The sequence below is a fragment of the Marmota monax genome, unplaced genomic scaffold (genome assembly GCF_021218885.2).
Source record: "Marmota monax isolate L192 unplaced genomic scaffold, Marmota_monax_Labrador192_F-V1.1 WCK01_AAM20220418_F8-fsc00167, whole genome shotgun sequence".
Classification (NCBI taxonomy): Eukaryota; Metazoa; Chordata; class Mammalia; order Rodentia; family Sciuridae; genus Marmota; species Marmota monax.
This window is the reverse complement of record NW_026694116.1, coordinates 1580559-1606297: the sequence shown is the minus strand read 5'-3', so window position 1 is coordinate 1606297 and position 25739 is coordinate 1580559. Positions and strand designations below refer to the sequence as shown.

The 25739-nt window shown below is 56.7% G+C and overlaps 2 protein-coding genes across 9 annotated transcripts in view; both read right to left on the bottom strand.

Moving 5' to 3' along the window:
- Qsox2 (quiescin sulfhydryl oxidase 2) overlaps window positions 1–8148 on the bottom strand; it is a 28066-nt gene extending 19918 nt beyond the window's left edge. The window contains exon 1 of the mRNA XM_046465646.2: window positions 7782–8148. Within this exon, the coding sequence (XP_046321602.1) occupies window positions 7782–8109 (328 nt within the window). The 5' untranslated portion in view covers window positions 8110–8148. The remainder of the gene's footprint in view (window positions 1–7781) is intronic.
- Window positions 8149–12523: 4375 nt separating this feature from the next.
- Ccdc187 (coiled-coil domain containing 187) overlaps window positions 12524–25739 on the bottom strand; it is a 47985-nt gene continuing 34769 nt past the window's right edge. For 7 of the 8 annotated variants that reach the window (XM_058585934.1, XM_058585930.1, XM_058585931.1 and 4 more), the window contains 8 exons: window positions 25341–25492; window positions 23108–23253; window positions 21364–21494; window positions 21077–21152; window positions 19232–19371; window positions 18765–18874; window positions 18237–18394; window positions 12524–17773 (listed from right to left, as the gene is read on the bottom strand). In XM_058585934.1, coding sequence (XP_058441917.1) covers window positions 15558–17773; window positions 18237–18394; window positions 18765–18874; window positions 19232–19371; window positions 21077–21152; window positions 21364–21494; window positions 23108–23253; window positions 25341–25492 — 3129 coding nt within the window. In that variant the 3' untranslated portion in view covers window positions 12524–15557. The remainder of the gene's footprint in view (window positions 17774–18236; window positions 18395–18764; window positions 18875–19231; window positions 19372–21076; window positions 21153–21363; window positions 21495–23107; window positions 23254–25340; window positions 25493–25739) is intronic. The other variant, XM_046465635.2, reaches the window with a different exon arrangement.

Genomic DNA, 25739 nt, shown 5'->3' with positions numbered 1-25739 from the left:
TTCCTGTTGTCTGCCAATGTCACATCACAATCTTCTCTGAGGGCCAGCTCTGCTCTGCTTCAGAGGCAGTGCTGAATGCCTGGGTGGGAGGGGACTGCCATCAGCAGTCACCCCAACACCCATGAAGATGAGACATCACACCTGCTTACAACACATATCTTTTCCCTCTTTGACTAAAAATAAATAGCACAGTTATGTTTTTCACAAACGGTGACCAGACACCTTCCTGCTGTGTTGGCTACAGAAACAAGTCATGTCCCAAGGCCACTATGATGCTTGGAGAACTCCAGCAACTCCTGACTGCAGGTCACATGTCCCTGGAGCCTCACCTTGCACAGACCTAAGGAAGGACAGTAAATACTCCCATCCAGCTAGTGCAGCAGAGGAGCAGATGGCAGAGCACGTGAAGGTGGCCACCTTGGCTCTGCAGCCTGCACCTGGCACTCACTGTGCTCACTGGGAACTTTCCACGACACTCCACCCGCAGTACAGAAGCACCCTCCCACTGCAAAGCACAAGAGAATGAAGGACCCAGGGCCTAATGACAGACTCCTGTGTGAAACACCTGAGCCCGCCCGGAAACAGGGAGGGAGGGGCACGTCCCAGGACGCGCACATCTTGGTAGGTTTTGGGTCTATATTTTCTCAGGTTTTTCTCAAAACACATGTCACTCATAAATCAAACATTAAAAACACCTACTGACCTGGGCACTTGTGGACATGTGTGCTGTGCGCCAGCGCTGCTGGCCACCTGCACTGTGCTCCACATGGCTCTACCTTCCTGGAGTCGCCAACAGAGGGCGGCTCGGCACAGGCCGCTTACCCAGCACTGTGGGCAGAGCTGCATGGCCCAAGCCACAGTCAGGCACGGCTGGCTCTGACGGCCCTCAGGCCAGGCCAGGCAGCCAAGTGTGGCCGGGCTCTGCCTCACCCAACTCCTGACAGCCGGAGTGCAGAACCCCTGAACCCCTGGCGCCGAGAGCCAAGTCCACGAGAAACAGAGGCTCCATGCACCCCAACACTTGTGCTCAAGCCTGATCAGAGCATGTTCCTGTGTCCTCATACATCTCGTCCACTGGAGGTCACCGCCCAAAACACAAAAGCAACCTCCCCAGCCCCACCATGCTCAGCAATCACGTCCCACTGTCCACACTGTCCACTGCAGCACCCCTTCAAGACTGCGATAGGAATGTCAGGGTCCCAACTTGGTAGACGGGGACACTGAGCTCCATGTCACCACACACCCAGGAAAGAGACAGGGAGCTTCAGACCCAGCTCTCTTGTTGTTGGAAACATGGCCCTGGGCCTGCCCACCCTGCACCTTCCAACCCAGGAAGCGTAGGCAGACAGGTGCAGGCAGTGCTGCCCATCAACACTGCTTTCCCAACCCTCTCCATGGAGGTGGTTCAGTGCCAAGGGCGTACCACCCTGGCAGGATGGGGGAGATGCTTGGCCCACGCAAGGCAACAAGTGAAGGAAGAGCAGGTGGAGCCCACGCACAGCAAGCATACCTGCTCAGGAGTACGCTGTGCTTCCCGGCTCCTGCGTGTGAAAGGGCAGCAGCAGATGGAGACCAGGGGGCCTTGACCCAACCCCATGGCTTCCCGTGGGCCTGAGAGCACCATAGCTCCACCATAGCCTCCACCTATGGTCATACAGCAAGTCTTTCTGTCTCATCATGCCACAATCTCAGTCCCCAGGGCCTCTGCCTGGACCCTGTACCACCCCTGTGCCGGGCTCCCACTGAGATGCCACTCACCCCAGGAATCCCTTCTGGTTGTACACTAGCTCAGTCCCTACTGTGAGGTCTGGCCGGTCTCTGCACTGCAGGCCCACGACTCTGCAGACACCACCTGACAGGTCAACCCCCTGCCCCAGAGTTCTGGCCTGCCACTTACTGGGTTCTGAGAGTCTCTGTGCCTTAGCTGCTCCTCTGTAAAATGGTGACATCAAGTAAGATCTACTTGCCAAGGAGCCTGGGATGGGACAGGTTGAGAGACGCATGCTGGCATGCAGGAAGGCCGGTAAGTTCTGCCACACAAGTGCTGGCCCAGCGCCAGCACAGAAAGATGGAGAGCGGTGGCCAACAGCACAGGGCGGGACAACACACTCTCAGTCAGCTCCTGCAGCCGACCAGCACTGCTGGGGAAACTGTGGCCCTACCAGTGACAATCAGAATCCCAAAGAGAGGAGCAGGACATTTTAGGTGAGAGACCAGCAAGGCAGGAGGAAGACAGCCAAGTGACACCTGAAGAAGTGACAGTTTGACCAGCGCATTGCTGTCATCACAGTGGCGAGGAGAGTCAAAGCTGCAGTGCCACCGGGTCAAAAGCCGTCCATGGCAAGTGGTTTCAGGAGTGAAGAACTCCCTTCTCTAAACCCTTCCCATGACAGCATCATGGTGCGATTTCCAAAGCCTTAAAAGCCATTTCTCACAAATGCAGAGAGCGCCCCCATCAGAGGCATTCTCCACTGACTCCCGAGGCGCTCTAAGGCGCTGCTGGGAGAGTGGGCGTGGGGAGGAGAGGGCGTGGGGAGGAGAGAGCGTGGGAAGGAGAACGCCCAGGCCCTGTGGCTCCGTGGAGTCCTTTCCCACTTCACAGAGGCCGTCTGCAGAGATGCAGACGAGGTCAGGAGTCCATGTGCCGCTCCAGCCTGGGCACCAGGGCCTCCTACCCCTCGCTGCCAGCTTATTCCTGCAGCTACCTTGTCACTTTGTTTCTGCACAGTACTTGCTGCTCCCTCTAAAGAACAGCAGCCCCCTGCTTTGTCCCTGCTGCCCTGCACGCCCACTGCAGGAATACCAGCGCACACTCAGGTAGGCAAGGGACTCACACAGGGCCCATGTCACCGCCTGCAGATGCACTGGCCACGAGGATGGTCCAGCTGCACCACTGCAGGAGCCCCACCTGCCCCGGCCGCTTGAGATTCCTGACTCAACAAGTCACCTGTGGAGCCACTCCAGACACTGCCTCCCACCCAAATGAGGGCTGTCCTGCTGAAGGGGCAGGGCCCTCAGGAGGCCTTTGTCTGTCTTTGAAAACCGGTGGGCTGGTAACGCAGCAGACGGGAAGAATTTCAGTTACACACAGTTACACTGTGGCACTGAGGAGGCACCAGCAGTCACTGGGAAGCCCTGGCAGATGGACGGTATTCACAGTGACACAAAAGATCCCACCGCCTATTCCACCCACAAAACACAGGCTACTGAAAAGGTCCTGCCTCAGGGTAGCGCCTCCTTCAATGCACTCCCCTCTCTGCTGCTCCCACCTGTCAAGAGGACACACAAAGGAGGGGACCTCTGAAGCTGAATGCAAATTGCCTGCTTTCACTGGACGCATGGGACCACCCCCCTAAACACTGGGGTTAAAGGGCACCAGCTGGGAGGCACAGGGAGGCTGTCCTCCCCAGGCAGCATCTAAGGCTTTCAAAGGGAAGGGGGACCCAAAGCAGCGCTGGCTTCTCGGCCCGCTGGTGAGCATGGCTGTTAGTACTCTAGGCTTAAAAATACCTGTGAAATAAGTGGCTTCTATGTACAGCTGACTAAACCCAGTTCAAACTTGCTTGTTAGCTCTATTACTGAACCAAACAGGATTAAGCCTTTGCCATTCCTTGTCTTGTTATAATGAAAAAATCTATATAAGTCCAACTTATGGTTAAGCACCAATTAGTTCTAGAAAATGATCACAGTAAAAACTAATTAGCCTCCAAGGTCTAAACGACTGTGACTGGTGGGCTGTGTCAGAAGCACTGAGCTCTACTATGGCTTCCTCCCACTCCTGACCAGTCAGGGCACCGTCACAGTCTCCAAGCCCACGTTCCAGACATGGAGAACACTCTTACTGGGTGCAGGTCCCCTTCCAACAGAGCACAGGTCTTGGATAAGCTCAAGTTCAAGTCAAAGCCTGGGCAGAGATTAAGGCCACCAATAGAGACCAGCACAAGGCACCTACCAGCTGCCACGGGCTGGCATGGGAACACAGCCAGGTGCACTACTCCATCTCAGGTTGAGGGTGGCCTGGTCTCCATGCTCTCCTTATTTGGGTTCTGGGGACTGAACTCAGGTCCTGTGGCACTCCAGGTCACACACTTGACTGAGCTATACCCCCTAGCCCTCCAAGGTCTCTTCATCCCCAAGAGTTGGACATTTTCTTAGAACAAAACTGGATATGGCCCTCAGCATTCAAGAGTGCCTAAGGGTGATGTTAACAATCCCTGCTTACCATGGAAGCACCCCACCCTCCATGCCACACAAGGCCCTGTAATGTTTGTGGCTGGGCCACCCAACTGAACACAGCTTTACACAGTGGTGACAGTCTCTTGGAAGCACTTGGTGGACCATCCTCACGTGATGAACGACATGTGAGCGCTGGCCACAGCACACCACCACAGCAATTCAGGGAGGGCCTCCTGAGGCCTGGCCGGCACCTTGCACTGGTTAACTGTAAAACAGCCACACAGCTCTGACTGGGGGCTGTGCTCAGCAGGTTCTGGGCCTACAGGAGGGGGCCGCTCCAGAACCTGGCTTCACTCTTCTCTCTACCCTCTCCTGCTCCTCCGGAGTCCAGGTGCACCCCACAGCCTCGGAGGTACCCACTCGTCCACCCCAGCTGCCACCTGCACCTCTACCTCCCAGGTCCTTCTCTACCTTTTTCCAGGGACAGATAATGACCTTCTGGGAAACACCCAGTAGTCTAATTCATCTCTAAAAGCCTCCATCCTGGTCAGGGAGACAAGAAAATCAGGTCCAGCGGGAGAGAGGGGCACCCTGGGAAAGGCAGACAGGCCATGGCTGCCACTTGGCGGCCACAGTAGCAGAGCACCCTCTCCTCCACCCCCAGGTGACAAAGCCTGTGCCTTCCACTCACAATCCCCACCCCCTTCTACAGGGTCACAGGAAGTAAGCTGACAGGGCTCTGGAGACACCCGCACAAGGACCAGGTCCCAGTCTGTTCTCAGCCATGTGACCACAGTGACTCAGTCTCACTCATCCTCGGGTACCGTCACCTTCAACATGAGAGCATCAGTACTCTCTCAGAAGATGGTTCTAGAAGTGTCTCATTTCCCCTCCAAATTCCTCACTGAGAATTCTAGGGCCAACAACATATCTGCCCTGTTACCCCAGCTCTCTGCTTTCCCAAATAAGGAGACAGGGACAGACCCCAAGGCCACACATGCTGCCTCTAGGGCACACACCTGTCCTACTCCATTTCCAAAGGCACACAAAGTGCAGGTGTGTCCGCTTGCATCATGGACCAAGATAACCATGACAGCTAAACGATTTTCAGGAACAGAGTGGGTTTTATTTTGCAAAGTACTTAGAATCAACAGGCCTAAACCAGGTCCACATAAATACTGGAATAACCTTTAGCTCCACAAACCAGTAGACCTTTTGTCTGTTAAGACACTGTCTCAGGAAAAACAATTATTTCCGAAACTTGAAAAAGCCAGTGAAATGCCATGAAACTCAACTCTTTTGAGGAAATGAAGATGCTCCTAAACTGAGTGGAGGGCTGGAAGAGGCTTCACCCCCATGGACCGCCACCTCCCCATCCTGCCTGTCCAGCTAGGGGTGAGGGGGAGGAGGCAGGTAGGCACAGTCCCTCTTCTAGCTTGGGCTCCCTGCCTGTGGCAACCTCCTGCCAGGGATGCTGGGGGGAGCCAGGAGGATGCTGTTTGAAGGGAGCCCAACACAGGTCTGCATGCCCAACAGGACTAGCCAAATGGCCCTGTTCACAGGTGACTGATCAGAAGCACAGACAGGGCACCGTGATGCCGTGGGCAATGGGCACCCTCTCCTAAGCTAAACTGCTCGCCAAGCAGAGCGTGGCTGCCCTTCTCAGCAAGGCAGTGAGGCGTGCTCCCAAGAGTGTCCAATGCATTCAGGCACAAAGGCAGAGGTCCTCATGTGGAAGACACCACAAGGGAGCGCACACAACCACCTCTGGCCACAAGCCCATTCTTGCAGGGGTCCTGCAGGGTCAATACCTCTTGGAACAGTGATCTTCCAGCTCTCTGGCTGGTGCTGACAGGATGCTGGGTGGGTCTGGGCTGGAGCTGACAACATGCATTCTACCAAATCCCCAGTTGATTGCTTTGGGGACCACAGACCTAGAAAAAGTCCCAGGGACCCTGAGTGGGACACTGCTCAGTGCTAAGGGCTCTGTCCCTGTCTTGGGCAGCCTTGCTGCCAGTTTGGCCCTTTTCTTCTGCACCCCACGGTTCCCCCCCCGCCCCCAATGCTCTTGCCTGCAGTCAGGCCACAGCTGTCTTTTGCTTTCAGCCACATCTCAATTCAGGTCCCCTCTTCCTGCCCTGACCTGGCTGACAGCCAGTCCTTTTAAGCAACTTCGTTTAGTTAATTACACCATCAGGTATGGATTTTACTGTCTCACTTTCAGAAGAAACCTTCCTCCCAAGTTGCAAGGACAATTTTCAGGGCTCCACACATGCTGATTCTGCTAAACAACAGCTTGCAATATTTGAATTTGACTTAAAACTTTTACATTTCAGATACTAAGCTGAAAAAGTTAAAAAAAAAAAAAAGGTGACAGAAGTTTTGCCAAGGCTACCTGCATTTTCATTTACATATCTGTTTCTGCTACTGAATAAAAACAAGAACTGAGGGCTGGGGACATAGCTCAGTTGGTAGAGTACTTGCCTCGCACACACAAGCCCTGGGTTCAATCTCCAGCACCACACACACCAAAAAAACCCCAAGAATTGAAAAATCCTCCACATTATCGAATGGCTTGTTTCCCAAAAAAACAAAGTTAAAGAAAAAAGGAACCCACTAGTTTTCTGTTTTTTTTCCAGTCTCTGGTCTCAGGTCTGCCTAGGGACTTATGGAAAACTTGAGATCCAAGAGAACAAACCCATTAGAATCAAAAAACCTCAACAGTGAAATAAGAGAACAAGTTCTAAAGACATTTACAACTGCATACTTGAAAAAGACTCTACAAATCTCATTTATATGAGAAAAATAAAGTAGGGATTGATATAAGACCCAAAAAGAAAAGTGCAGGAAGGAAGAGTAACAATTTGTCATGGCTCTTGCCCAGTGAAATCTGTAATTAGGGGTTAGCACAACAGTAGCAAGCTGGTCCCTCAAAACCTCAGCCTTGCTGGCGAGGAACACTACTGCCAAACCATTTAAATTCCACTTTATTTACAACGCGGCGGGTCTGCTCAAGAGGGCTGCAAATGTCCTCTACATTACAACCCTGTCATCTAAAGCAGGAGGACAACTTCAGGAGTGAGTAGCGATTAGCAGCAAGAAAGTGCTGAACAGTAAAGTCCGGTAATAGTACCAGGAATTTGGTGAATGAGTGATTTCTCAAAAGCTGTGAACAAGGAACCCACCAACGAGACACCTGGTAGGACTTTTGCATTTACAAAGCACTCCCCAGAGGATCTGGGTTTCTAAGTTGTGGGCTTACTCTGAAACCCACCACTTGATCAGCCATCCGAACCAGGAAGAGGATGGCGAAGATTTACAGGGAAAGGGTGGCTACAGGTCTGGAAAGGGGGTGTCCTCAAAACGGGGGTGCTAGGCTCTGAAACGGAACTGCTGGGGCTGGGGCTGTGGGTCAGGAGAGAGACGGTGGGGGCAGTGAAGCTCTCGCGGGCAGAAGGCAGGTGTTGCGCGAGGCAGGAGACTCCGCGGGGCCGGGAAGGGCGCTTCTGCTCCCCGGTGCCGGCGGGCTCGCGGCCGCGGCTGGCTCGCTCCGCGAAGGCCCGGGCGGCGGGCCGGAAAGCGCGCCCGGCGCGCGGGACCCTCACCTCGCACGTCCCCGGCCAGCGCCCGCCAGGTGGGCGCGTAGCCGATGCAGTGGCCGCACCACGAGGAGTAGAACTGCACTAGCCACGCGGCCGAGCTGTTGGCCGTGGCCCCGCGCACGCTGCCGCTGTCCAGCACCCACACGGCGTCCTCGCCCGCGCGGTACAGCCGCGCCGCGCCGCCCGCCCCCGGCCCCGTCGCCGCCGCCGCCAGCAGCACCAGCAGCCGCGGCAGCCGCGCGACCCGAGACGGGGGCGGGCGCCGCGCTCGGGCTCCGGGGCTGCGCGGCGACACCACCGCCGCCGCCGCCGCCGCCCCGGCCGCCGCCATGTTGGGAGTGCCACCGTCGCGACGACCTTTCACCTTGGCAACCGCCGTCATGTGGTCGCGCACGCCGGCTCCGCCCCTCGCGTCGGGTCCGGCCCGCGTGTTCGCTAGCCCGGCCCTCTAGGTTCGGCCCCGCCCCTGCCCTCCACACCTCCACGCTCGCCCCGCCCCCGAGCTCGCCCCACCCTATCCACACGCTCTCCCCACCCCCTGAGCTCGGCCCCTCTCTCCTCGCCCCGCCCCCGAGCTCGCCCCACCCTATCCACACGCTCTCCCCACCCCCTGAGCTCGGCCCCTCTCTCCTCGCCCCGCCCCCGAGCTCGCCCCATCCTATCCACACGCTCTCCCCACCCCTGAGCTCGGCCCCTCTCTCCTCGCCCCGCCCCTGAGCTCTGCCCCGCCCTCATGAGCTTGGCTCCACCCTCGGCCCTCCCTGGCTCGCTTGCCACCTGGGCCCCTTGGGAGTAGAGCTGGTCCAGATTTTTTTGTTTTTTTTGTACTGAGGATTGGCCTCAGGGGCGCTTAACCACCCAGCTACATCCCCAGCCCTTTTAAATATTTTATTTAGACACAGGGTCTCGCTGAGTTGTTTAGGGGCTTACTAAGTGGCTGAGGCAGGCTTTGAACTCAGCATCCTCTTGGCTCAGCCTCCTGTGCCACTGGGATTACAGGCTTGCACCATCACACCCAGCAGGGTTTCCAGATTTAGCAAATGAAAATATACTACCTGTGGCACAGATACTATGGCAAGGTTAAATGTGAATTTAGGATAAACAGTATAAAAGGCGAGTTGAGCTTTTAGTCTAAAGGGCAAATTTGGACATGTTCTTAGAAACTATACTATTTATCTGAAATTCATGTAACTTTAGCCTCAGGGGGCTTCAGAGGATGCCCTAATCTGACCCTGACTTTGTAGCTCTTAGAAAATGTAACAGAACCTCAGCACAAAGGTAGAGGGTCACCTCTGAATTTTAGGATGCAAGAATAGACCTTGGCTGCAGTGTTCATTCATGTCTCCACAAACCCGGGAAATAAAGTTCTATGTGACTTTTTCACTCAAGTGGAATAGTAGACCTGTTTTTTTGTTTGTTTGTTTTTAATTGTGATTCCTAACTTTTTTATTCACATCAACACTCCCTGAACTGTGACTAAAACAGAAAAGAAAGGACACAGGTGAGGATCCCATCAAGGGGCAAGGACCTGGTGTTAGCCTGAGACTACAAGGTAGGTCTGCTTTCCTCTGCTGGACGGTTGGTTTTAACAAATGACCCCTGGGAGGCTGGGGATGTGGGTCAAGCGGTAGCGGGCTCGCCTGGCATGCGTGGGGCGCTGGGTTTGATCCTCAGCACCACATAAAAATAAAATAAAGATGTTGTGTCCACCGAAAACTAGAAAATAAATATTAAAAAGGTTCTCTCTCTCTCTCTCTCTCTTAAAAAAAAATGACCATTGGAATCACCCTGGAAACACAGTTGCCAACGCAGTCATCTCTGCCGGCTGTCCTGTGGCTCTGTGTGATGCTGTGTGTGAGGGAAGGGCTTTGCTGATGTCAAGGGCTAGGAAACCCTACGCCTGATGGTGCAGACCAGAGGTCCTGCTGTGGCTGTCCCTCTCCTCATGTCCCTCTCTTTCCCTTCACGTATCCTTCCTGTGCTAATGCTCACTGGTCTCCATTCTGTGCCAACCCTTGGAGACAGATGCTGAGCTCTTGAGCCCCTGGGACTGCAGAGCAGAAGAATGGATCTCAGACAAAAGTGTGGAAGCCAGGCCTGAGGACAGGGAGTGTGGTGGGGGCATCATGCACAGCAGGGCAGAGAGAGGCCTCTGAGTGGATAAGGTGAGAGCCACACCAGGCAGAGGAGCCACGTGTACAAGGGCCCTGTGGGAGAAGGTGGCACACTGGAGGGGTGGCAAGGAGTCCAGTGTGGCTGGAGAGAGCAACCAGGGTGAGTGTGAGACTGAGAGAAGCACCGCGAGTGACCAAGCGGAGGGAGTGACTGGACACAAAGGCATGGGCATGGGGTCCCTGCAGCACTCCTAGTGAGAGTTGGAGCAGACGCAGAGCACAGGCTGGACTTCAGCACCATTGAATGCCCACACTTCAAGGTGGCCAGCAGGCAGGGAAGAAAGGCCGGGCCCCGGAGCAAGCCAGATGTGTGTGTGTGAGCCACAGTCTGGCTTTGCAGACACCAGCCCCTGCTCTGCTTTGTCTTCTTGGACATCAGGGAGGGCCTTTGCTGGGGCACAGGGAGATACTGGTTGTACAGAGGAGGGTTTTGGTGTTTGATGGCTGTCCCAGTGTGAGCAAACAGGACAAAAGACCAAGTAGACAGATGTGGGACCCACAGACATTCCTGGGGGTTCTGGAAGCTGCCTGGGGGGCCATCATTGAAGAGCTGTGTCATAAGCCAGCCAGGTCACCAACAGACCAGATACGTCTCTGTCCCTCCACTGCGTCAGAACTTACTGAATGAGTTAATCCTCAGGTGACACCACTCTCATCAGTGGCAGTGCAGTGGATACGTGTGGGTCCCTGGTGTCAGGCTGGGCAGTCACAGGGTCATTCAGTCTTGATTTCTACATCTGTCAGGCTCAAGTCACACAACACACTCTACACAACTATATGTACAGGCTACCGAGAGGCTGAACCGTGCGGGGGCCTCAGGCTTCAGGAGGCAGATAGCAGGTACAGATAGGGTCACCACAGGTGGTCGGATGAGATTAGAAACCACCGAGGACCTGTGCAGGGCGCAGGGCCATGGGAGCACAGGAACCTATTCTAGGCCAAGGTCCAGAGAGTGCCAGTCTCATGTCAGCTTGGAGTGTCAGCCTGAGGTGTCAGCTTGGAGTGGGACTTGCATGGTCGTCACTGGCAGGAGAAACTGCTTTGCTGAAGCCCCTGACAGAGAACTGAAGGTTCATTGCTGTAGTGACATTCCTGGGTGAGGTAGTGATGAGTGACCAGGTGACAGGGTCAGCATGCTGCTGTGTCCAGGCTCAGGTGCCCCTCCTTCTGTGGGTCTCGAGTGAGGGGCTGCATCCTGAGGTGGTTCCACTAGCTCCTGGGCCTGATTTTTCCAATATGAGTTTGATACACCCACACATTCATGTGCTTCTGACTAATCTGTAAGTCACAGGTGGTCATTTTTATGAGCATGATCAATTTATTTATCAGCATGTGCCTTATGGTGGTGCCAGGCAGATGGTGGCTGTTGATTTGCACAAACAAGGTACAGAGTTCTTGCTCTGATTAGAGCAGCTCAGGGCAAACTGGGGCTTTATGAAATGGGGTGACTCAGGGTTAGGCTGAAATCAGCTGTTCTGTCCACCATGGAGTCACAAAGGGAAGGGCACAGCCTGAGAGCTGCTGTTCTACACACCATGGAGTCACCCCGGGCAGATGCACCCTGAGAGCTGCTGTTCCGCACACCATGGAGTCACTCAGGGTTAGGCACACTCTGAGAATGCTGTTCTACACTTTGTGGAGTCACTTTGAGCAGGCACAGGCAGCCCCAGCACTGTCTTCTGGGACCTGGTTTGGTTTGGACAGGGACTGGACAGGCCTGTCTGGAGCAGGAAGCTAGAGCTACAGAAGGTGAGTGAGCTTGCTCAGCCCCTGCCCACCACAACCAGACATCACCTCCTGTGGGCAGGAGGCACAGTTGGGAGGGACATCCCTGCACTCCCAAGGTGGGTACCCTCACCCTTGTGAATTGCTCTGGTAGCTTCTGTGTGTGTGAGAGAGCCACTGTGGCCATGCCAGGCCCCAGATGCTCACGAAGCTCATGTGACGGGTTAGAACACATGTGCCAGAGGCACCATAGCAGGTGGGCAGTCTATGCAGGAGGGAATCAGGAAGCAGGATGCCAAGAAAGACAGGTCTCAGGAAGTTGAACGTGGGATTTAAGTGAGGAACACTCATTTCATATGAAAGATGATGACTTCTCCTGAAGCTGGTGTCAAGATTTATTGGCCCAAGTGTGGGTCAGAGCCAGGGCAGGCACAGCCCTAGACCTTTGAGGGTGGGACCCTGCCCTGCCCAGGTCAACACATCTGAACACCAGGGCACTCGGCTCTGTGCACATAACGTTAGGGAGATGAGGTGTCTCTAGTACCTTCCAAGGAGGTACTTTTTCTCCTCCCACCAGAGTCATTTTATAACCCTGGTCCCCCTCCGGCTCCATCAGTCATTGGGAGGTGTGGTCTCATTAGTTCCCTGTGACCAGCCTCCCTTCAAGGGTACCATGCCAAGGCTGAGAAATGACTTTGGCAACACAACGCACCTGCTTAGCACCCAGCCAAAGTCCTGGCAAAACCAGGCTCTGGTTGTGGGAGCAGCCCCAACATCATGTGGAGCCACAGCACTAACCCCAAGCAGTGAGACAGGGACCATCGAATTTGAGGCCAATCTGCAGGGTTTCGATGTGTAAGATTTATTGCAATGCCAAACGTGCATGTGTAAAATATGTAATTCCTCACACGGCCTCATAAATCCAAAGGGTCAGCAATAAATACAGGAAAATAAAAAATTACAGACTAATTTGTTCAGAAAACTAGGAGGGAATTCATGAGAGAGCTGTTCTGAAGTCACACGCACAGGGCAGGAACATGTGTCCTCGCGGCAGAACCAAACCTCCTCTGCTTTGGGGTGGGCTGCGGTGTACCTTGTGCACAACCAAGCAACTGTCCTGGCTGGTGCTTCCCAGTGAGTGTACCTCTACAGGGAGCTGGTGCCCTGGAGAAGGCGTCTGCTAAGCATCAACCCCCACCCCACCCTGTCGGGGCCTGGCTGTCCTTGGAGGGGCTCCTTAGAAAGGTGTTCTAAGGGTTTCTCCCCAGAGATGGATAGGGGGCCCAGGCAGCTCCTGTCCTGTGGCGGGGTACCTGGGGGCCTTGCCAGGCCGACTATGGAGAGGTCTCTCACTCAAGTCCCATGTGCATGGAGGTCTCCCAGGGCCACAAGCACAGTTGAAGGAAGGAGCACCTGTCTGACAGCTGGAGAAGTCTGAGCCCCAGGAGGGAGAGGCTGAGACCTGGAGGCATTGGCAAGGGACTGGAATGTCCCCAAGGCCCACACCCCTTGTCCTAATTCACAAAGTAAACTGGTTGCACAATCTTGGGAATAAACTAGAAACCAACAATCTGTACAGTTTGTGAGTTGAATGGTGTGTGAATTATGTTTTAATAAAAAGTGTCAAACATTTAATACACCAATATAAAAAGAAGAGGAAAAAATCATTTTCTGAAAAAAAATCTCTTCATATTTTAGAATATTCAGTGAGTATTTGAAAATAAAACTGATACCTAAAAACACAAAATGGCACATATTACTGGGAAATCACATGACATTTCTAAGTGTTTTTTCTGTGCAGTTTTTCCAAAGTTTTGTATGATGCCTCTCTCTCCTGCCTTTTCCTTGTCACATAATGGTGCCATTGGTACAAATTACTCACTAACATTTTTTTTTTTGTTACTGGGGATTGAACTCATGGGCACTCAGCCACTGAACCACATCCCCAGCCCTATTTTGTATTTTATTTAGAGACAGGGTCTCACTGAGTTGCTTAGGGCCTCGTTAAGTTGCTGAGGCTGGCTTTGAACTCGTGATCCTCCTGCCTCAGCCTCTGAGCCACTGGGCTTTCAGGTATGTGCCACAGCGCCTGGCCACTAACATGGTTTTTAATGACTTAAATAAGAAATGAGTCGGCAAAGGATGGATTATAGATGGATGACAGAGATGATAGAGGAATGAATGATCAATGCGAGCTGGAAGACGCACACATGGGTACATACCTGTGCACACCTGCACACACACACACTCACACACAGCTTTGGGATGTGAGGAGTAACTTCAGAGAGCCAATTCCTGTATGCAAGCTTCAGCTCAAGATACCTGACAATGTTGGAAGTCAGAAAACAGACTTGAAAGCGGCTTCCTCTGTAAAAGAACTGACTGCTGGGGTCACGAGCCACTTCCCGGAATGCACCGAGGGGAAGACTCAGAAATAGCAAACATGCAGAAATGGCACACTCGTCAGTATACATCCATCCTGCAGAGCACAGTTCATTCCAAAGCTTCCAAGGGAGACTGTAGCACAAGCTCAAGCGGTTCTCACGCTGGAATCTTATAAAACATCACTGCTCCTCCTGAGCCCTGGGAGCAGGGTGGACAGGGAAGTCTTCACTCTTGCTCGAGTCTGGGAACCTGCGCTGTGGCACTGCTAGGGGTGATGGCTGGGATGCAGGGCACCAGCCTCCTCCTCCCTGGGGGACAGCACCAGAGCCCATCAGACACCATGGAGGTGGCTGCTCTGGGTGGAGGTCACTGCTGGGGAGGCCTGTCCTCGCCGTTACCCATGCTCCAGGCCATTTTCCAGGGGGTCTGTGCTAAGCCTGCCCCCGGCGTATCCCTGTCCTGCCTACAGAGGCCCAGCAAGGCTCTGAGACTCACTTCAAAACCCATAGCTAGTGTCCTCATGCTCCTTTTCACCTAGGAAACCTGGTGTGCCTGGATCAACACTGCCCTGCACTCCCCCAGACCTTGTCCTGAGGAAGGCGGGGGCTCATGTGAAGAGGGGACACAGTGCTTCCTGGCAGAAGCCACCTGGGTCATTCTGTCCTGGAAGGTCCACCCAGGAATTGAAGGAGGTGGCATGGGCTGACCTCGACCAAGCACGTGGGTGTGTGTGCGCACACACACCCACAAAGTCTCTCGCTAGGACCCAGTCACTGTGTTTCTGAGGAAAGATGTGGCCCAGGAGCCCTTTTGAAATCTGGACAAGTCTGCAGTACCAGAGAGGTCTCCTACCCCCAGAGGACAAGCCCCAGGCTTTGCTGGTGGAGGGGAAGTAACTTTTGGCCTTCGAGTGGTCACCCACTATGGTTTGCTCAGCTCAGGCACGTGGGAGGCATACATGCCCATCAGCCGGCTGACAAGTTATATACTGGAAACAGTAAACCCAGAAGACCCCTGCTGTCAGAAGTCCAGTGGGCAAGAGTCGGGAGGCTCACCCCCCAGCTCTTCTTCCATCCACGGCTGCTCTCTCCTCCCCTCTTGGCCTCTGCTGACTCCCACTCTGTCCTGTTGTTAGGGGCTGTTTTTTGCTGGAGCACCCAACCTCCTCGCCTGCCCTTGCTGCCGGGACAATCTTTGGCAAGCATGTCTCTTCATCACTTGGGTCTGGCCCTTCCAGCCCTTGACAAGGCTGTGGACGCCCTGTCCAAAGAAATGCAGCTGGATCCAGTCTGAAGTGATGTGGAGCCCCTGCCCAGTCTGCAGCTGTTTCAGATGACCATCCTGCACCGCCAGCAGCAGGGTGGCGTGCCTCATTTCCAGCCTACCCTGGACATCCAGGCCTCCTGAAGGCCCCTGTGCACATGTGCGCCCCCCCCCCCCACACACACACACATACACAGTTACACAATGGCATCACAAACATTGTGTGCCTCCCCTAGGGACTGCCCTGGGGGATGAGCCCTGACAGCACAGCCAGCGAGTCGCACAGGATGCTCCTGGTGAGCTGGGTGGACACCAGGTCCACAGCCTGGGCTCCCTCGCTTTTCTCCAAGCCTGGGAGATCAGCACAGGGCCCTGAGTCAAGGACCAGGGTGGAGTGTCCCCCAGGGAGCTGCTCTGTGCCCATTGAGTCCTCGGCCCCAGGGTGGTCCTCTGCCTGGCAGCTCAGGCCTCCCTTCCCCTCTTCGCCGACACTGGCCAGCAAGGGCACTGGGCCTGGGGGAGAGGCTGCTGGGACTGCAGACCAGGGTGTTGGGGGTGTGGCTGTCCTTCTGGATAGGGGCCCATCCAGGCCTCCCAAGAGGGTCCCTGACCCTGGCTCATGCTCCGCACACTCAGTGCCCCACACCCCTCCCCAGGGCCTGCCCATGTGGCCCGGGGACTCCTCAGGCGCCACACCAGTCCAGAACCCCAAGCCCAGAGCAGGAGCCTGGCGCCCACACTGAGTGCCCAGCAGCACCTCCGAGTCACTAGCCACCAGCGGCCTCAGCAGAACCTGTTGGGCCACACAGGCTACTTGGGATGGACTCAGGGTCAGTGCCAATGGCCTTGGGAGCCCCTTAGGGGCACTGCCTGTCCCTTCACTCAAGGGGGACCCTGGGCAGCTGGCTGCTTCTAACCCCTGACTGCCCACGGCTTGGCTTCCCACAGCAGAACTTGATTCACCCAATTTGCCTTCGAGGCTTCCGCCCTTCCCAGGCACCCCCAGGCACAGCCCCAACTCCTGTGGCCCTGGGGACAGTGCTGCTGGCAGAGCCTCCTCAGAAAGATCCTCAGTGGCGATGGAGGTGTCCTCCCCCAGAGGGTCCTCTGAGCCCCCAGAAAACATGGCCTCCTCAGGTGGGGAGGGGAAGTCTTCTGAGCACGGGTAGGCCTCCTCCCTGGCCCTCTGTGCTTCAGGGGTGGGAGGTGGTGGGGGCAAGTGGGCATCCCTGTGGGTGGGGGACAGGAGGTCTCTACTGCCACAGGACAGCTCCTTGTCAACTGGAGACAGGATCCCAGCCAAGAAGCCAATGGCACATGGGGAACCGGCCTCCTCCAGGGCAGCAGGGCCTCCACCCCCCCGACACCCAGGCACCTGGCTCCTGGCAGCTGGAGAGTCCAGTCCACTGGGGACCTCAGGAGTCTGCAGGGCCAAAGGGACCTCGGGCTCCGGCGAGGTCTGTGGAAGTTTCCTCTGTGTGGACAGACTCACAGCAGTACCCCAGAGCTCCTCCTGGCAGTCAGCGGGGGCCTGGGGAGGGATCAGCCCTCCTCTGCTGAAACACATCCCTCCAGAGGTGGAGGTCCCCAGAGGAAAGGACAGTGGTGGGTCTAAGTCACTGGTGGAAGGGGTCTGGAATAGGAGCCCCTGGCTGGTCTCCTCAGGGGAGGCCTGCTTGGTTTTCCCCATACTCGATCCACGGGTGAGGCTTTTGCTGGCTCCAGAAGATTCCTGTCCCTCTCTAGGGCCCAGGAGAGGAAGAGGCACTTGAGGCTGCCCACTTTTCTTGAGGTCGGATGAGCCACCTACAGGCCAGGAGCTCCCTGAGGCTGGCCCTGCACCAACACCAGCTTCCCACGGGTTCTCCCTGCTGTCCTCGTCCCAGATTTGGTTGGAGGCTTCTGACAGCTCTGACCCTGACCTTGGATAGAGGGCGTCTGGGAGGGACAGTGGCCAGCTTTCCTGCAGGAGGCTCTGCCTGGACTCTAGGCCTCCTGCCATGGTCACCTCCATGGAGGAGACACCCAGGGACCCAGCCCCGTGGCCCCCCCGTCTCTGCCAGGACCTGCATCCTGCACCCTCAGGAATGCCACCCGGCTGAGGGTCCCCCTGGTGGAGCCCCCAGGACAAAGGTGGGGTGAGCTCCTCCCAGGAGTCATGAACAGAGAGATGCCCAGACGGGCCGAGGTCAGCGTCTGGGGTGACCTCAGCTTCCAAGCCAGACAGGGAAAGGCAGCTGCCAGAGAGCTGGACCAGGGTGGCTGAAACTTTTTGAAATTCCTGGAGAGAGGAGCAGGACGGGTCACTCGCAGAGCCTCTGGAGGAGGTGGGGCAGGATGCGGGAGCCCCTGAAGACCCTGAGCAGGTCCTGGAGGCACACTCCAAGTCCAGGTCCAAGGGGGCTCCCAGCTGGGGTGCGAGGCTGCTTGAGCGAGGGGCTGCAGGAGCTGCTGGGACAGGACAGGTCTCAGATGACATGACAGTGGTCACAACCTGCCCTGGGGCAGTGCCACCCTATACCAGCAAGGGCAGTCCCTCCCTGTGGCCCCCACAGCCAGTAGTTCAAAGTCAGGACACCCCAACAAAGGCAGGAAAAGGTCAGTAGTGCCAGAGCGATGGACCCTCGACCAACCAGCCGGTAGCTACCCCCATCCGCCCACCAGCAATGGGTCACTCCTGAGTCTCAGCCGTCGACAGACAGCGGGACTGGCTCTGCTTGCTTTTCACTGGTGATGCCCTGGGGAGGGGCCTGGGCAGGGTCCCGGTAGCTGGGCATAGGGAAGATAGGACTGTGTGCTGTGGGGAGAAGCCCAGCTCTGATTGAGGAACTGCTCTTGGATGACCCTTAAGTGGGGACTTGATAGTCCTGGAGCTGACATTGAGAGTCCCTGGAGGGGATGGGGGCATCACCTGGGAAGGCAGCCAGTCGGGGAGTCTCCAGCCAGGCAAAGGGGACCCCCAGGTCCTGCCAACAGGCCTCTACCCTGTAAGCACATTGGTGGAGAAGTCCTGGAGCACCCCTCAGAGGGAGTCCTGTCCTCCTAGTTCCCAGGCTCATGGTCAGGGACCTGCAGGAGGTCAGTCAACTCTACCATACTCTCAGGAACATCCCTCCAGCCATCTACCACCTCTATGTTTAACATCGGCACACAGGGCTCCTGGGGGTGAGGCCTGTCTTTGGGAGCCATCTGGCCCCAGCCCCACTGAATCAGGTAGGAGATGTGGCACTCCTCCCTGAGAACACACCATCCCATGGTAGCCCCTCTGCTGCCCCCCAGCTGCACCTGGGGTCCATTCATTGGGCACCATCTTTTTTTCAAAAAGGAAGGTAAACTGAAGGATGTCTCATGGCTGGGCATGAGGTGTCAGCAACCAGAGGGCAATATGCTGGCCAGCCCTGTCACCCGGGCTCAGAGCCCCACCCTGCTGGTCCCGCACCTCTGCTCCCCTGGCTGCCAGTTCTCCACATCCTGGGGCTCCTCCACAAGGCTCCCAGCCACAGTGAGCCCCAATTCTGCCCCCTCTTGACTTGTGCTGCTCTCAGCCACCTGCAAGAAACACATCAGAGAAATGACAGGTCTGGGTGTGGCCTCGGCTGGAGCACTGGCCACAACCCTGGGCTGTGGATGGAGCCTTCACGCCTCCAGAGACCACGTGGAGCAAAGGCCATTCCCCCAATGAGGGCTGTTGAGAGCCCCGCTCACCAGACACCCTCCTCCCACCACGGAAAAGACTTTGTCCGACCAGGGATTGAGTCTCGGAGCAAGGCCCACAGAATCAATGAATCTCAGGACCCTGACCCTTCCAGAAGGGCTTCAGAGGTCCCATCCCATAGACCTCATGTGATGGCAAGGCCACCCCATAGGGCCAGGCCCCTATGGCTTGCAGGACCACACCCAACTCACTCTGGCTTCCTGGGGACTGCAGGAGCCCTCTCTGCCCTGGGACTGCTGACTCTGTTCCACCAAGTCCCACCTGGGGCTGTCTGTTGGAGCTGGGGGACTCTCTTCTGCTAAGGCGATCCTTGGCTTGGTCTGAGAGTCTCCTGGAGGACAAAGGAACTGTCATCCCCAACAGGCACAGACAGGGAGACAGAGGGAGTGACTTCTAAGAATTCTGAAGCCACATGAAAAAAAAATCTGAATATTTGAAATGGACACAAGACTTCCTTGTGGTGTCTGGTTAACATGAGGACATAAAAACACGTGGTGATCTGCTAAAAATACCCTCTTGCAGAGTTAGTGACAGAGGTCCCAGAAAGAAGCTTATAGAAAATGTGTTTTAAATTTAGAGAGCTCACTCCCCGCTTCGGGGGACTCTCCTGCAGGCCCCTGGGAAACCCCATTCCTTTCCCTGTTTCCTCCCCACCCATGCTGAGCTGAGCTGAGGAGCACCCACCCACTCCCAGCTGGACACTGGTGGGGGACACAAAAGGCCAGGCAGGAGTGGGCCTTGGACATGGCAGGTCATCCGTAGCAGAGCTGGAAGGCCAGGCAGGTGGGGACAGAGCAGTCACGGCAGAGCCTCTCTGGGTTGAGCACCATCTCCCTAGACCTGAGTTCTACCTGGGCCTCAGCAGGGTGCTGGGACCCTGATGCCCTTAAGGGAGCCAGAGCTGTGTGCCTGAAGCTCTTGTCCATGGGGACCATGCAGGGAGGACCCTGGCTTCCCAACGACCATGACAGGTGTCAGCCAGGGAGACCTGCAGACTGTCTTCTGGCCAGCGAGCAGCAGAGGCCGTGTCAGGCAGCCCCAAGGCGAGTCCCAGGCCACCCACCAACAAGCTCCAGATCACAGGCCAGTCACTCCAGTCCCTGAGCCTCAGTCTTCTTCTCTGCAGGGTGGGTACGACAAGCATGCTCACCTCAAGAGGCAACACGGTCCCTGAGGGGAGTGTGGACACCTGGCTGACATGTGTGGGGGCAGAGGGCAGTGATGCCCCTGGACGGAGGCTTTAGGCCAAACACGTTGAAGCAAGTTACACGTTGAAGGATGGTAGCCGGCCTGGGCCTGACGCTGGCAGAGCAGGACAGGCCATGGAATGCCCTGAATGCCTACCATGCCTCCAGCTTTGCCAGAGGCACACTTCTCGGAGGCAACCTGGTGTCCAGCTGGTCTAACCTCTTCCCATCCCACTTGATCCGTCCTGAGGTTTTGTCTCCTGAACCCTGGATGCAGGGAGCCTCCCTCAGTCCAGAAGACTTGCCAGGGAAAATAGTGTCCTTCCTGATCCTGAGGGTGGACGTTGAGAGAGCTTCTGGGAAAGGCTGTACCCCAGCAGTGGGCATCTCCGCGGTTCCACCCCAGGCACCAAGGTCAGCTGGGCCACTGAACACTCCACCAGGGCACCCTGCCAGAGCCGAGAGCAGGTCTCCTCCTGCCCTGGGCCAGAAAGCTAAGAATGTGACAAGTGCAAAACCCTCATGTCAGGCAACAGAGATGCTTCTGGTGAGGCTGATTTCCAAACCCTTAAAGATGGTTCCAGATAAGCCAGGTTGTGACAAGACACTCAGAGCCAGTCATGACTTTTAATGCCCCAGGGAGCCACAACATCTCCCTTGGGACACAGAGCAGCAGGCTTCCAGCTGTGAAAGGATCTGAGAGCAGGCCCTTCCTCTCTGGCTTTCCTTGAGGGCCTCTCTGGCTTCCCTGGCTGCTGGGCCAGCCTTGGACGGGATCTGCTGGATGCAGGGAAGCTGCTGGCAGGATCCACACTGGGGCAGCCCACAGACTCTATCTAGGGGGCTTACCTGCAGGTGGCTCTTTTGCTTCCTGTGGCCTGGGCTGAGCTCTGGGGGTGCTCCCCTCCACCTCTGCGGCCTGCATCTAAAGGACAGGACAGAGATGCCAGGGATGCAGGCCACCGGGAGAGCAGCTGCCGAAGACTGGGAGAGCCAAGAGGCCCACTGGCACCACAGGGGCAAGGGCACGTGGGCATCCAGCATCCCAACCAAAATCATGCTGCAGGCTGGCAGGATGGGGGCCCCAAGCAGGCAGGGCTGGGGAAATGGGGAAGAGGCTTCCTGGGATTTCATACAGGAAAGTCTGGGCCTGGCAGCCGTCCGATGCTCAGAATGTTCAGCACGGGGACACGAGGCTGCTCCCCAGGCTCTGAAGACACAGTCCTGAGAGTCACAGACCTTGGATGGCCTGCAGGGAGCCCCAGACCTGGAGATGAGCAGAGCCAGCTGCTGGGGAAAGCTTGACACAGCTGCCTGTCTGCTTGTCCCTCTGTGGAGCCCAGAGCTCTGTGCACTAGCCGCCACCTCCAGGGACGTCAGGGCTGCTCCTAAAGGTTTTCCCTTGCACCTTCGTCTCCCCCAATCACAAAACTGACTCCCCTCTCCTCTTCCCAAACCTCTTCCCATCCCTCTGCCCATAGATTCCAATGTCCCAGAGGCACCGGCTTCACCAGCACCCCTCCAGACTGTGTGCCAGGGCACCCTGGGGTTCCAAGACATTGCCCAGAGGCCACGCTGGGCCTGAGGATTCCCGTGAGCTGGGCCCCATGCCCCTCTGCAATTCACCACCCACACGCCCATGTCCATTTGCTTTCTAGGGTTTGTATAAACCTGTGTCACTGCTTTGAGACCAGCACTCTAGCTAGAGGAATGTGAGAAACTGGAGAGCCAGAGCCAGCAAGGAGGGTGGGGGCCCCACGCTTGCCATTTGGAGCAAGGGGAGACACCATCCCTTTCAAAGGCCTTGCCTAAGGCAGAAAGGGCCCTCGGAGGCCACCTGCAGAAGGCAGGATTGTGTCTCGAAAGATGTGTCCGAGTCTTAACCTACAGAACTTAGGAATGGGAAGTTATTTGAAAATAAGGTCTTTGCAGATACAATTAGGGATCCCTAGATGAGATCGTGCAGGAGTTAGGGTGGCCCTAAATCCAATGACTGATACTCTTAAAAGAGAGAAAAGAGAGGAGACAGACACTGAGGAGCAAAAAACGACATGGGAGAAAAGAGACACAGAAAAAAGGCCATGGGAAGTCGGAGGCAGAGGCTGGAGTGACTCGGCTGCAAACCCAGGGACAGCTGGAGCCAGCAGGAGCTGGAAGAGGCAGGAAGGACCCTCCCCGGGAACTTCTGGAAGCAGCGCAGACTTCGGATCTCTGGCCTCCAGAAAACAGCCCTATTGTTCAAGCCACCCAGCTGTGGAACTCTGTCATGGCAGCTCATTGTCCAGAGCGGGAGGCTGAGGCCCAGGAGGGGAAGGATGTGTAAGTACAGATGGGGCACAGGCTAGGTGGCCATGCCAGCTGCCCTCAGAACTGGTGCATTGGGACAGAGGAACTTCTTCTGGAGGAACCAACAGCAAACAGGCCAACCCATGCCCTGCCATGTTCCTGCCTGGAGGCTCAGTTCTGAGCAGGAAAGATGGCTCCTGCCAGGCTTGGCCCTCTCTCTACCCTCGCCTGAAGCTGGACATTGCTGCTGCCCCTGGCTGGTCACTGTACCTGGCCCTGCCTGGCAAGTCTCAGGCCTGCATGGGGGGCAAGCCTAGGAGCTCTAAGCAGCTGCTCCTGTCAGAAGCCTTCTGTAAGCAGGAGAGCCTGTTTGGGCATCCCTCTGCTGGCACCCAACGCCCTGTCTTGAAGTGTAGCATGGGGTGGCCTCCTGCAGGCAAGCCCACAATGCACTCTGCTAGCCACACACCCAGCCTGGTGGGCAGAATGTAGGTCTGTCTGACCCCAAGCTAATGCAGCTCCCAAGATGTGGAGCCCAGTGAGCCCGTGACCCTTTGTCCTCAGCTGGCCACTGCTGCTGCCATGCCCAGCTACCTTGGTCCATTTGGCTGCCACTCTGCACCAGTGGGTGGCTGGCTTCAGGCGTGACCTCTCCCCATGCAGACCTTGGAGGCTGCAGGTGACCATTAGCATGGGAAGGTGTCTCAGGGGGTGCCTCCTCCAGCTGCACAGAGGGAGGCCTGAAAGACAACAGAGGGCAGAGGTGACTGCCCACCCACACCACAGCAAGTCCCTGTCCCAGGAACAACCTCCTGCCACATCTAGGGGCAGCTATGGCCAGCGGCTACCCCCTTCCGGCAGGGGCTGGTCCCTCCCTACCCAGAAGCTTTCCAAGCAGAGCCTCTTGCCCACATATGGGGCTTCTGCAGTGGGGTATGGTGCTGGGATGTGGCTGGGAAAATGTCTGTCTTCCTCCCCAGCAGAAGGTCCATCAAGATTACTGCATGGAAACCAACCACCTGTCTCTGGGTCAGCACCGGTGGGTGCACAGTGGGCTCTGTCTGGATCCTGGGAGGCACAGAGTACATCCATGCCTGCTGCCAGGCACTGGGCACCCATCCTACCTGCCTAAGCCACACTGACAGGGCACCAAGAGCCTGACCTGGCACAGCCTCAGGCAGCAGGAGGGGAGGGATGCCAGGTCTCCAGAATCCTTCTGGTTAAGAACAAGGAGGCAAGCCTGCTCTGGAACATTCTGCTGCTCTCTCAGTGCCCCTGGCAATACATCTGCTGCCCTTGTCCCCACAGGAACCTACACAGCTCACAGCCCCCACCCAAGGTGGCCCTGAGAGTCTCCCTCCCAGATTCACACTTGGGCAGGAGGAGGGCAGGACCAGATGGGTTTGTGGAGGGTGGTGATCAGCCAGAGATGCTTGATGCTGGCTGCCCAGGGAGGTGGGGCCTCTAGGGTCCCTGTCCACCTGTCCTCAGGGCAGGCATGGAAGCTGACCTGGATGGAATGGAAACAGGCCCTTCCAGAGGCACCTCCCCCAAAACCCTTCCAGCAGCCAGCCGGGCTCTCAGGACAGGACCTGTAATCCCTCATCCCCTTGTCCTTGCCTCTCTCTCGCTCCTCAGGGACTCAGGGTCACAGACACTTGCTCACGGATGCACCCAACCCCCAACACTCACAGTCAGACACAGGAACCCGGCGTGCCTGTCTCCCGGCACCACCACCTGCTCTGGGCTGGGCTTTTCCTGAGCCTCCTTTCCCTCTGTCTGACTCTCAAACAGCGACTAGCTTCGCTGCTGGGATGAGGGAAGCCCGAAGGACGGGCTCAGCCTGGCCTCAGGGTCCAGAGCCATGTGGATGCTGGCAGCCCTCCTCCAGCCCTCCAGACCCCGGGGGCCAAGCGGTGGAGTCCGCCTGGTCGCATTTGCAGATTCCCAGGACTTGTGACTGATAGCACTGGGATTACCCGGCGGTTCCTGCTGCAAACTGTCCTAGAAGGAAGCCCCTGGAGCGGACGACTGGGTGAGCAATGGCTTCCTAAGCTGGGGGAGGTCCCCAGGCTGGAGATAGCTACTGGGTGGTGGCCAAGTGCATCCCTGAGAAGGCTGCCCCTGGGAGTAGCCCCTCCTGGAGTGGGGGTCTCCCTCCGTGTCTACCCCACTCACAAGGTTGCTGCTTGGAAGGTGGGTTTTGCCACTAGAGTCCAGGGTCCCTGGCCCTGGGGGCGGAAGTGCAGGGGAGAGGGCCTCCCTGAGTCCAGGGAAACTTTAACCTGGGAAGGAGGCAGAGCATTTCTAGCATGGAGAAGCCAGGAAGCTCGTGCTGGGAAAAGCACTGCCCATGGCCAGCCCTAGGTCAGGAAGCACTGGTCATCAGACCCCACCAAGACTCAGCACGGGCAGAAGTCCTTGTCTCCCACTGCAAACCAAGTGGCTGTGTGGCCATGCTCAGAGAGGGCCTGGCCACCACTGGCCACAGAGCACAGCAGCCCTAGGAGGGTGTCCAGAGGCACAGGCTGCCACACGGTGCTACCTACTGCCCCAGTAGGCCATCCACCTTCTCTGTCCCCCCCACACCCCACGGCAGCCCTGGAAGGCCCCACTGCCAGCCAGAGCCAGGAAAGCACGGCTGCTGCTGCTCCTCCCCTGGAGCCAGGGCAGCTCTGGACAGCCAGCAGGAGCAGGCTCCCTGGTGCCCTCGATGCCCCTCACCCACCCTGGGGGGCTGAGTGAGGTAGGCCCAGTGGCAGCAAGCAAACACTCACGGGCCTTTAATGGCAAGTGTCAGAGCCAGGGCCTCCTGGGACCAACTCACTGTGAGACTTTCGAGCATTCAGGGTTTCTCTGGGGACATTGGCTGGTGGGACTGTGAGGCCTGGGTGCTGTCAGCGGGCAGAGGTCTCCCTCCAGTGGTTGCCTAGGCTCAGAACCCTTCTCTACGGTGGCCTTGACTTCAGGGCTGGAATTCTAGGAAAGAGCAGAGTGAGCCTCATGTGGCCACCCATGTCCTCCTGGGAGAGCAGGAGGTAGGCACATGTAGCAGCAGCCACAGCAGGACAGCACACAGCACCGTGGAGCCCACTGACAGGTGCAGAAAGGAGCCTCAGAGTGGGTGCCCTTGCCCAAGGCTGGCCAGAGGCACCTCCAGTGAACCCTGGAATCAGGCTGCCCATGGTCCTGCAGGCCGGCCTGGGGCAGATGCTTCAGAAAGCCT